This window comes from Oncorhynchus gorbuscha, linkage group LG06 (genome assembly GCF_021184085.1).
Source record: "Oncorhynchus gorbuscha isolate QuinsamMale2020 ecotype Even-year linkage group LG06, OgorEven_v1.0, whole genome shotgun sequence".
Taxonomy (NCBI): Eukaryota; Metazoa; Chordata; class Actinopteri; order Salmoniformes; family Salmonidae; genus Oncorhynchus; species Oncorhynchus gorbuscha.
This window is the reverse complement of record NC_060178.1, coordinates 63,003,658-63,015,753: the sequence shown is the minus strand read 5'-3', so window position 1 is coordinate 63,015,753 and position 12,096 is coordinate 63,003,658. Positions and strand designations below refer to the sequence as shown.

At 44.1% G+C, this 12,096-nt stretch overlaps 1 protein-coding gene across 1 annotated transcript in view; it reads left to right on the top strand.

Annotated features, from left to right (window-relative positions):
• Positions 1 to 12,096, top strand: part of LOC124038719 (Golgi-specific brefeldin A-resistance guanine nucleotide exchange factor 1-like) — a 131,174-nt gene that overhangs the window by 89,742 nt on the left and 29,336 nt on the right. Inside the window, exons 7-11 of the mRNA XM_046354801.1 lie at positions 142 to 202; positions 6,311 to 6,365; positions 10,068 to 10,215; positions 11,464 to 11,651; positions 11,759 to 11,930. Coding sequence (XP_046210757.1) covers positions 142 to 202; positions 6,311 to 6,365; positions 10,068 to 10,215; positions 11,464 to 11,651; positions 11,759 to 11,930 — 624 coding nt within the window. The remainder of the gene's footprint in view (positions 1 to 141; positions 203 to 6,310; positions 6,366 to 10,067; positions 10,216 to 11,463; positions 11,652 to 11,758; positions 11,931 to 12,096) is intronic.

Sequence of the window (12,096 nt, the reverse complement as noted above, 5' to 3'; positions counted from 1 at the left end):
CAGTCCCTGAGCTGTGCTTTAATAAAATGCCCTCCTTATTCAGGCCAAACATAGACATACAAGAGGTCTCAGCCTGGCCTCTTTCCTCTTGTCCTCTGGGCTCTAATGGCACCTCCTCTGTTTGTTTTGCCCTCTCCACAGAGCTCCTGAGGAAATCAGCCGAACACACACTGGTGGATATGGTGCAGCTGCTGTTTTCCAGGTAACGGGAAGGGTGGGGAGATATATGTGTGTGTGAGACAAGCCCAAGCCTCCACACCGTACACTGGGACTGGAAAACTTCAGGAAATTAACTTCCAGTTTGTCTATAGAGAACCCTTTCAAGTAGGATATTGGATTAGAGTGCCTACCATGAAAACCACTGGGAAGGGAAAGTTGTAGGGTTAGGGCTTACCTCACTGTGCTGTGTGTAAATTACAAGTCTGTTTACAAGTTGCTTCATAATCAATGTCTGACTTTTTAGTATGAAGGTCATTTGGTGAACTTAAACTCCAACTGAAAATCCCAGTCCTCGTCATCAGACGTGTGAGCCATTGGCTCTGTAAACGACCATGTTAAAGCGCCAATGATAATCATTCAAGCTTTTTTATGCAAAAGTCAGTTTACCATCTACTAATAATGGTATAATCTCTGTAACGCCTCAATTGAAATTATCACTAAATACAATGCCTTCAGAACATTTTCATACCGCTTGACTTTTTCAGATTGAGGTTTTGTCACTGGCCTACACACAATACCCCACAATGTTAGTGGAATAATGTTTGTTTTCTTTACATTTTTATAAATTCATAAAAAATGAAAAGCTGAATTGTCTTGAGTCTATGTATTTAACCCCTTTTTCTATTGCAAGCCTAATTCCACTACATGACCAAAGGTATGTGGACACCTGCTCGTCGAACATCTCATTCCAAAATGATGGGCATTAAAATGGAGTTGGTCCCTCTTTTGCTGCTATAACCGCCTCCACTCTTCTGGGAAGGCTTTCCACTAGACGTTGGAACATTAGTGCAGGGACTTAACATTCAGCCACTAGCCTTAGTGAGGTCGGGCACTGATGTTGGGCGATTAGGTGTGGCTCACAGTCGCCGTTCTAATTTACCCCAAAGGTGTTTGATGGGGTTGAGGTCAGGGCTCTGTGCAGGCTAGTAAAGTTCTTCCAGACCGATCTCGACAAACCATTTTGGATTTTTACGCACTTCAGCACATGGCGGTCATATTCTGTGAGCTTGTGTGAGCTACCACTTCACAGCTGAGCTGTTGTTACTTCTAGAAGTTTCCACTTCCAAATAACAGCACTTAAAGTTGACCGGAGCAGCTCTAGCAGGGCAGAAATTTGATGAACTGATTTGTTGGAAAGGTGGCATCCTATTATGGTGCCATGTTGAAAGTCACGAAGCTCTTCAGTAAGGCCATTCTACTGTCAATGTTTGTCTTTGGAGATTGCATGTTTGTGTGCTCAATTTTATACACCCGTAAGCAACGGGGGTTGCTGAAATGGACGAATCCACTAATTTGAATGGCTGTCCACATACTTTTGTATATATTGCATTCGGAAAGTATTCAGCCCCCTTGACTTTTTCCACAGCCTTATTCGAAAGTGGATTACATTTTTAAAAATCCTCGTCAATCTACAAACAATACCCGATAATGATAAAGCAAAACAGGTTTTTAGAAATGTTTGCACATTTATAAAAAATATAAAAAACATACCTTATTTACATAAGTATTCAGACCCTTTGCTATGAGACTTGAAATTGAGCTCAGGTGCATCCTGTTTCCATTGATCATCCATGAGATTGAAGGAATTGTCTGTAGAGCTCCGAGATGACAGGATTGGGTCAAATCACAGATTTGGGGAAGGGTACCAAAAAATGTCTGCAGCATTGAAGGTCCCCAAGAACACAGTGGCCTCCATTCTTAAATGGAAGACGTTTGGAACCACCAAGACTCTTCCTAGAGCTTCCTGGTCACTCTGAGGACAACCATCTCAGCAGCACTCCACCAATCAGGCCTTTATGGTAGTGGTCAGTCTTCAGTAAAAGGCAAATAACAGCTCGCTTGGAGTTTGCCAAAAGGACTCTGACCATGAGAAACAAGATTCTCTGGTCTGATGAAACCAAGATTGAACTCTTTGACCTGAATGTCAAGCGGCACGTCTGGAGGAAACATAGCACCATCCCTGTGGTGAAGCATGGTGGTGGCAGGATCATGCTATGGGGATGTTTTTCAGTGGCAGTGACTGGGAGACTAGTCAGGATTGAGGGAAAGATGAAGGGAGCAAAGTACAGAGAGATCCTTGATGAAAACCTGCTCCAGAGCACACAAGACCTCAGACTGGTCCTGGAAGGTGAACCTTCGACCAACAAATCTAAGTACACAGCCAAGACAATGCGGGAGTGGTTTCGGGACAAGTCTCTGAATGTCCTTGAGTGACCCAGCCAGAGCCCGGATCTAACATCTCTGGAGAGACCTGAAAATAGCTGTTTCAGCAACGCTCCTCATCAAAACTGACAGAGCTTGAGAGGATCTGCAGAGAAGAATGGACAAAACTCCCCAAATATAGGTGTGCCAAGCTTGTAGCGTCATACCCAAGAAGCCTCAAGGCTGTTATCGCTGCCGAAGGTGCTTTAACAAAGTACTAAGTAAAGGGTCTGAATACTTATTTAATTTAAAAAAGATCTTAAAAACTTATTTTGAATTCTCATGTGGTATTGTGTGTAGATTAATTAGGGGGGGAAACATTTTAGAGTAAGGCTGTAACGTAACAAAATGTGGAAAAAGTCAAGTGGTCGGGAATACTTTCCGAATGCACTGTATAGTGTAAGTTCAGGAGTAAACTTAACAAGTCACATAAGTTACATGGACACTCACTGTATGCTATAATAGTGTTAAACATATATATTTTTTAAAATAACTACCTCTCCTCTGTAACCAACGCAAACAATTTTCTGTAAGGTCCCCCAGTTGAACAGTGAATTTCAAACACGGATTCAACCAGAAAGACCAGGGAGGTTTTCCAATGCCTCGCGAAGAAGGGAACCTATTTGTAGATTAAGAAAAAAAGCAGACATTGAATATCCCTTTGAGCGTGGTGAAATTATTACATTTTGGATGGTGTGTCAGTACTCCCAGTCACTACAAAGATACAGGCGTCCTTCCTAACGCAGGAGAGGAAGGAAAACCGCTCAGGGATTTTTTCACCATGAGGCCAATGGTGACTTTAAAACAGTTACAGTGTTTAATGGCTGTGATAAGAGAGAACTGGTTGGATCAACAGCATTGTAGTTACTCCACAATACTAACCAAATTGACAGAGTGAAAAGGAAGCCTGTACAGAATAAAAATATTCCAAAACATGCGTCCTGTTTTTGTGACAAGGCACTAAAGTAATTCTGCAAAATAATGTGACAAAGAAATTCACTTTTTGTCCTGGAATACAATGTGTTATGTTTGGTGCAAATCCAATACAACATATTACTGAGTACCACTCTCCATATTTTAAACTATTCTGCATTATGTTATGGGATGCTTGTAATCGTTGACTGGGGATTTTTTCAGAATAATAAAATGGAATGGAGCTAAGCATAGGCAAAATCCTAGAGGACACCTTTTAGCAGGACAATAACCTAAAATGCAAGCCCAAATCTACATTGGAGTTGCTTACCAGGAAGACAGTGAATGTTCCTGAGTGGCCTAGTTACAGTTTTGACTTAAATCTGTTTGAAAATCTTTGGCAAGACCTGAAAATGGTAAAGATAGTAAAGATCAACAACCAATTTGACTTGAAGATTTTAGAAAATAATAATGGGCAAATGTTGCACAATCCAGTTGTGGAAAGCTCTTAGAGACTTACCCAGAAAGACTCACAGCAGTAATCACTGCGAAAGGTGATTCTGACATGTATTGAATCAAGGGGTTGAATACTTATCTAATCAAGATATATTAGTGTTTTATTTTTCAGGATTTTTTCATTTTTTACAAATGTCATTTTTCTTCCACTTTGACATTGCAGAGTATTTTGTGTAGATCGTTAACAGAAAATGACAATTAAATCAATTTTAATCCTACTTTGTAACACAACAAAATGTGTGAATACTTTCTGAAGGCATTGTACGTTAATGTATTCAGTGACACTTAGCGTCTTAATTGCCCTCTGCATTCAGAGGTCAACAGGGCGCCGGTCCACTAATGCAATAACATGATTCTCTACCGACTTCAGCATAGTGGGGAAGCATGCCACATCGCTTCCCCCACCCCCTGTCACAGAGGCCTGTACATTAGACTTCCAGTCACATCGTCTCACAGACGAGTGGATGAGCCTGCAGTGCGCCAGACTGTATGATCTGCATATAGATGAAGAAGAGCGTCTCCCCCATAAACACACACAGAATTAGCATGGCCAGTAATCCTGCCAGAAATGATCATCAAACCAGCCGGAATAGAGTCGTCTCATTCTCTAAATGTATTACCCCCCTCCCCTCGCCACCTCAAGAATAAACAGAGCTCAAAACAAAGTCACGGTGTAATTCTCTCTTGGAGGCGCATGGATCTCAGATGAGGCTATTTGATGCAGGATTTGTTAAGAAACGTGGTGTCTTTCACAGTAGAGCCCGTTGATATCGCTAAGTCACCATCAGGACATTCTTTGTGTATTTGTGTCGTCGTTGGGAGTTGTGTGTCATGCACTGCAGCAGCTTGTTATCATATCTCTTACAACACTGTTTACTAGTTGTCGGATATGCAAATAGAAATGAATGACAGCCATCGTAGCGGCAGGTAGCCTAGTGGTTAGGACTAGTAACCAAAAGTTTGCAAGATCGAGTCCCCGAGCTGACAAGGTAAAGAATCAGTCGTTCTGCCCCTGAACAAGTCAGTTAACCCACTGTTCCTAGGCCGTCATTGAAAATAAGAATTTGTTCTTAACTGACTTGCCTCGTTAAATAAAGGTCAAATAAAAGGTGCGTCCCATGGTGAAAAAATTAAAGCCTGTTATTACAACTTTCCTTCCCACAACAATGTGCGAGTACGTTAAGGATGGCTATTACGTAGACTCACTCACCCAGCCCCCCCCCCCCCTCTTGTCAGCAGCTCATCCATAATATAGACTTAAGAGCCTTGGGCAGCCTGGGCATAATGAGCAGTGGATCTCATTGAGTGCTCAGGAGGAGGCTTAGATTGCCTACTGAAAGTATTATGAATGTTAATCTGTTGGACTCACAGATCATCCAATAATCGAGCTTGCAAGACAACACTCTATTAACGCAGAGTTAACGTCGGGGGGACCCCCGTCTCCGTGTGTGTGGTAGCCAGTGACATCTCATTCGCCGCAAAGCCCAAGAGTCCACAAAGCACAGGGCTCTTGGACAGTGTGTGCGGACTAGAAACATTACGCTGCACAGCTCATCTCGTCAAGCCACTGAGAAGCTCATCTGGGTTCGGGATGGAAATGCAGGGCCCTTAGACAGATTGCTTCTGTCAGCCTTGTGCCTTATAAGCATTGGTCTCTCTGTGTTTATGGTTATTTTCATGGAGCTTTGGTTAGTTTAACAAGCTTTGTTTAGCAGTTGTCAACTTTTACACCAGCTGTTTTGATTTTACTGTCTGCAAGCCTTTGGGGGATTTAATTGAATTTCATCTAAGATGACAAACAATTTTCCGTTCTTTGTCCCTGCTTGGATATTGACATGCATGTGGTTACACAATACAGATTTTATTTTCAGTGTGGCGTTAATGACATTGAGTCTCCATGTTAGTCTAAACTGTGATATTCAAGTACTGCCCTTTGGTATCATACAGTTTGCAAGGGCTTTACGCCTTCTGTGCTCTTAATGGCCATGTACTCTTATAATCGCCACCGCGCACAGCCAGAAGAGGACTTGGCCACCCCTTAGAGCCTGGTTTCTTCCTGGGTTCAAGTCTTTCTAGGGAGTTTTTCCTGGCCTCTGTGCTTCTGCATTGCTTACTCTCTGGGGTTTTAGGATCAGTTTCTTTATAAGCACTTTGTGACGACTGCTGATGTAAAAAGGGTTTTACAACTGCATTTCATTTGATTGATTGCTCTAGCTCTACATATAAAAGTGACTCAACTTCAAATATCCGCTGCAAACGGAAACTGTTTTGTTGGTGTGGATAACAGGTTTCCTGTCAACTCACGGTGGCTGATGAATGAATGACCTTGAATTGACGGTTGAGTTTGAGAAGGCACAGGAACTCAACGTAGAGGGAGGAGAGGACAGGGCAATGTATCACATAGCTACATTAATGAATGTATAAGTCTGATAATTGACATCCCCCCTATTTTTTTTTATAGACTACCCCAGTTTAAAGAGGAGGCCAAAAGTTTTGTGGGCGCCAACATGAAGAAGGTAAAATCAAATTAGGCTTAATGTTGACTGTGCCAGTACTGTCTGGCTATGACTGATTTTCTTGCATCACCCCTCCCCTTTTCTCCTCCGGGTTCCTGTCATCCCCATGGTGCTGTGAATAATCATTGTACTCTACAGGGATGTCCACCGCAACAACACCTCTTTTTGCCAGGACTTTGCTCCCCCACGGCCAAAAAGAAAACTGTCAAAACAATCATAATAATATCTTGTCTTGGCGTGTAGAATTGCAACTGCATACCCAATATGCCTTTCCCTCCCTCTGCTTCCACCCATCGTGTTGGCGTGCTTTTCCCAATATCACCGCCATCTCATTAAATGCCTCATTTTTTATTTTATTTGAGTTCCTCTTTACAAAATGCATATTTGCCTGTGTTCCCTCCCACAGATCCCATCCTGTATCCTGAACACACAGGCTCTTATGTGTACAGAGCAGCCTAAAAACACCAATCACAGAGGCTTAGAAAGGGTACTTGTTAAAAACACCTTTCGATTGGCTCTCGACGAGTGCATTGAAATAGGCCAGAGTAGCATGGCTATCTGGAGTGAATGCATGAGATATTTTATCATTTTCTTGTAACCTCGGTTGAAAGGAATTTCATATTTCTACAACATAAATTTCACATAAATTATTAACAACTTAAGAAGACATTTCATTATTTTGTGGTTAGATGATTTATTTTTATCCCACTAAACTCAATTTAATTTAAATGAAAATAAATACAGGTTAATGGTTTCAGGCTGTACGACAAATTATGTTATTTCAGACTGTTCATGTATTCATACCCATTTCTATATACAGTGCATTTGGAAAGAATTCAGACCCCTTCTCTCTGTCCACATTTTGTTACGTTGCAGCCTTATTGTAAAATTTGTTAAATGCATTTTTCTTTTCCTCATCAATCTACACACAATATCCCATAATGACAAAGCGAAAACAGGTTTTTAGAAATGTTTGCAAATGTATTAAAAATAAGAAACGGATACCTTATAAGTATTCAAACCCTTTGCTATGAAACTCCAAATTGAGCTCAGGTGCATCCTGTTTCCATTGATCATCCCTGAGATGTTTCTACAACTTGATTGGAGCTCGCTGCAAATGGAAACTGCTTTGGTAAATTCAATTGATTGGACATAATTTGGAAAGACACCTGTCTATATAAGATCCCACAGTTGACAGTGCATGTCAGAGCAAAAACCAAGCCATGATGTCGAAGGAAGTGTCCGTAGGGCTCCGAGACAGGAGATGGTGTCCAGAAGGACAACCGTCTCCGCAGCACTCCAACAATCAGGCCATTATGGTGGTGGTCAGACAGAAGCCACTCTGTAATAGGCACATGACAGCCCGCTTGGAGTTTGCCAAAGGACTCTGACCATGAGAAACAAAATGATCAGGTCTGATGAAACCAAGATCGAACTATTTGGCCTGAATGCCAGGCGTCACGTCTGGAGGAAACATGGCACCATCCCTGAGTTGAAGCATGGGGGTGGCAGCATCATGCTATAGGGATGTTTTTCAGCGGCAGGGACTGGGAGACTAGTCAGGATGAAGGGAGCAAAGTACAGAGAGATCATTGATGAAAACCTGCTCCAGAGCACTCGGCACCTCAGACTGGGGCTAAGGTTTACCTTCCAAATGGACAATGACCCGAAGCACATAGCCAAGGCAACGCAGGACTGACTTCGGGATGTCTTTCAAAATCCTTGAGTGGTCCAGCCAGAGCCCGGACTTGAACCCGATTTGAACATCTCTGTAGAGACCTGAAAATAGCTGTGCAGCGATGCTCCCCATCCACCCTGACAGAGCTTGAGAGGATCTGCAGAGACGAATTGGAGAAACTCCCCAAATACAGATGTGGCAAGCTTGTAGCGTCATACCCGAGGAGACTCGAGGCTGTAATCGCTGCCAAAGGTGCTTCAACAAAGTACTGATTAAAGGGTCTGAATACTTATGTAAATGTGATATCTAAGTTTTTACATTTTTATATATAACTTTTCCAACAATTATTAAAACCAGATTTTGCTTTGTCGTTATGGGGTATTGTGTGTAGATTGATGGGGGGGAAGAAAACAATTGAATCAATTTTAGAATCAGGCTGTTATGTAACAATGTGCAAAAAAGTCTGAGTACTTTCTGAATGCACTGTATGCATCGTGTGGTTTGGATTGGACATTTCCCTGGCATTTCTGATTTAGCTTCATACCACAAACAGTAGAGAAGAACACAAGTGGTGCTTTTATTTCAGTCATACCCCATCAAACCTAGACTCCATGTGTACAAATACAAATGTTGATGGGCACCAGAAATGTCAGCTTGGGGTCTCCCAAGTGGCGCAGCGGTCTAAGGCACTGCATCACAGTGCTAGAGGCGTCACTACAGAGCCGGGTTCAATCCCGGGCTGTATCACAACCGGCCGTGATCGGGAGTCCAATAGGGCAGCACAGAATTGGTTCAGCATCGTCAGGGTTAGGGGAGGGCTTGGTCAGGGGGCTGTACTTGGCTCATTGCGCTCTAGCAACTCCTTGTGGTGGGCTGTGCACCTGCTGGCTGACTTCGGTCGTCAGTTGAACAGTGTTTCCTCCGACACATTGGTGCAACCTGCTTCCGGTTAAGCGGCCGGTGTTAAGAAGCGCGGTTTGGCGAGTCGTGTTTTTCCAAGGATGCATGACTCGACGTATGCCTCCCGTGCCTGTTGGGGAGTTGCAGCAATAAGACAAGATAGAAATTGGGGAGAAAAAGGGTGTCAAAAAATGTCAGCTTGAGCTGTTACAATGTGACGTTTGCCATTCTGTCTGATTGCCTGCCCTTCACTGTGCTGTCTGGTTTGGCCTGCTCATTTGTGAATGTCTCCGTATGGATCCTGCCTGTGTCGACCCCCCCCCCCCCCGTAACCCGCTACCCTCTTCTGCAAACAAGCCCATCCCGGTGGGGTTTGCATGGTACTCTGTTTGAACCCCCCCCCTACACCCCATGCATCACTGAGTGAGTTCCTTGTCTGTGTGCTGCTGCTGACATGTCGTCCATCACTAATCACGGGCACCTGCCCCCTTCTCTCCTGAGGCTTACAATATGTTGTGGAAAAACAAACGAGTGCAGGTAAGGAGATGACTGGTGACTCAGTTGGAGAATGACCATCCCTCCTCCTCATCTTCCCTGCCCCTCCTGTCCTCTTATTCTGAACCCACTAACTACCCACTTCTAAAGATTCAATACACAATGCTAAGGGGCAATTTATTTTAAACCAAAATACAATTTGCATATGTATTGATGTAGTTAGATTCATTATAAAGTGTTGGAGTACACTAACAAAACCATGCCATGACCCTTTTCATTGTGGCTGCTTGAATTTGTTTCTTGTGTTTAATCCTGTGGGACTTTTTGTTGAATTTTCTTATTCCACCTTCGTACAGATATTGTATCTTGCCATTGGGGTGACTGCTATGCAATCTCATATGTTAGTAAACAGTGTTGTTTTTTCAGACGTCTGTGTATGACTTTTCTGTTTTAAGACTGTTATACTGGGGCACTGTCCAAATACTGTATGGAAAAGGATCCTATTAAAAGATTAACCTGATACCATCATCTGTACAATATATGATGATATTACAACACCCTCTAGCCAAGAGCACAGCCAGTGGTTTTGTGTATTTGTGTACTGACTGTGTGTGTTCTACCGGTTTTAGCTGAAGATGCGTGCTGGTGGGATGAGTGAGTCGTCAAAGTGGAAGAAGCAGAAGCGCTCGCCCCACCCCCCCCGCCACATGGTGCGAAGTGCCTCGGGCGGATTGGAGCAGGCCCCTACCACCACCCTCAGCAACAACAACCTCTCTGGTGAGACTCAATCTTGTAAACCCAGCAAAAAAAGAAACGTCCTCTCACTGTCAACTGCGTTTATTTTCAGCAATCTTAACATGTGTAAATATTTTTATGAACATACCAAGATTCAACAACTGAGACATACACTGAACAAGTTCCACAGACATGTGACTAACAGTTATGGAATAATGTGTCGCTGAACAAAGGGGGGGGTCAAAATCAAAAGTAACAGTCAGTATCTGGTGTGGCCACCAGCTGCATTATGTACTGCAGTGCATCTCCTCCTCGTGGACTGCACCAGATTTGTCAGTTCTTGCTGTGAGATGTTACCCCACTCTTCCACCAAGGCACCTGCAAGTTCCTGGACATTTCTGGGGGGATGGCCCTAGCCCTCACCCTTCGATCCAACAGGTCCCAGACTTGCTCAATGGGATTGAGATCTGGGCTCTTTGCTGGCCATGGCAGAACACTGACATTCCTGTTTTGCCGGAAATCACGCACAGAACGAGCAGTATGGCTGGTGGCATTGTCATGCTGAAGGGTCATGTCAGGATGAGCCTGCAGGAAGGGTTCCACATGTGGGAGGAGGATGTCTTCCCTGTAACGCACAGCGTTGAGATTGCCTGCAATGACAACAAGCTCAGGCCGTTGATGCTGTGACACACCGCCCCAGACCATGACGGACCCTCCACCTCCAAATCGATCCCACTCCAGAGTACAGGCCTCGGTGTAACGGTCATTCCTTCGACGATAAACGCGAATCCAACCATTACCCCTGGTGAGACAAAACCGCGACTCATCAGTGAAGAGCACTTTTTGCCAGTCCTGTCTGCCCATAGGTGACGATGTTGCCGGTGATATCTGGTGAGGACCTGCCTTACAACAGGCCTACAAGCACTCAGTCCAGCCTCTTTCAGCATCTTGCGGACAGTCTGAGCACTGATGGAGGGATTGCTTTCCTGGTGTAACTCGGGCAGTTGTAATAACCCGGAAGACAGACAATTGATCAAACATTATCAATGCATGCCCCGCCCGCCACACATCAATAACAAATGCCTCTTCGGTAAAGAACAGCTTAGAAAATCATATTTGGTCCAAGGGGGCTTCATTGTATGTCTCTTTTAAACTTAAACCTCATAGATATATTAACATTTATACTGTCATGCATTTTAAGCGGAGAGATGAATAGCATGGATACGTCTAGGTGATCTTCAACAAAAAAAATGCTTATGTAGCTAACACAGGTCTGTGTGTTTCTACCAGGTGGAGTCTCATTCATCGAGCAGGATATTTTGTCTGTCTCAGACAGCGTGGCCTCCATGTCCACCCCCACAGACAGTGGCCTGGACACCTGCTCCAAGGCCACCTCCAGAGAGGACCTGACAGACCTGGACCAGAGCAGCTCTGCCGCCACCACCCCTTCCACAGAGCCTGGACACCTGTACACTCAGGTGGGGGGACACTGGAATCAGCTATGTTATGTCACTTTTTGCATATTCCTAGTCTTCGTTCGTGCTCATTAATGTTCATACGCTGATGTTTCTGTTTCCCCTGCCAGTCTGAGGGTAGGCAGGTGGAGCATGCCCAGTCAGCCTCGGTGGAGTCCATCCCTGAGGTCCTGGAGGACGGAGAATCTGTGACAGAGCATTCGGACTCAGCCTCATTACATGACATGGACTATGTCAACCCCCGAGGAGTCCGCTTCACACCACAGCAAACACAGAGAGACGGTGAGGATGGTGAGCCATCCCACCACCGCCAGCATTGTTTGGATTTCACCCTGTTCCACTTCGCATTTCACCTTGTTTGTCTCCTTTTGTGTCTCATGTCTCAAGTCTCAACCCATGTCTCACAACTTGTCTCTGCGTGTCTCCTTTTATATCCCGTGTCTCACCC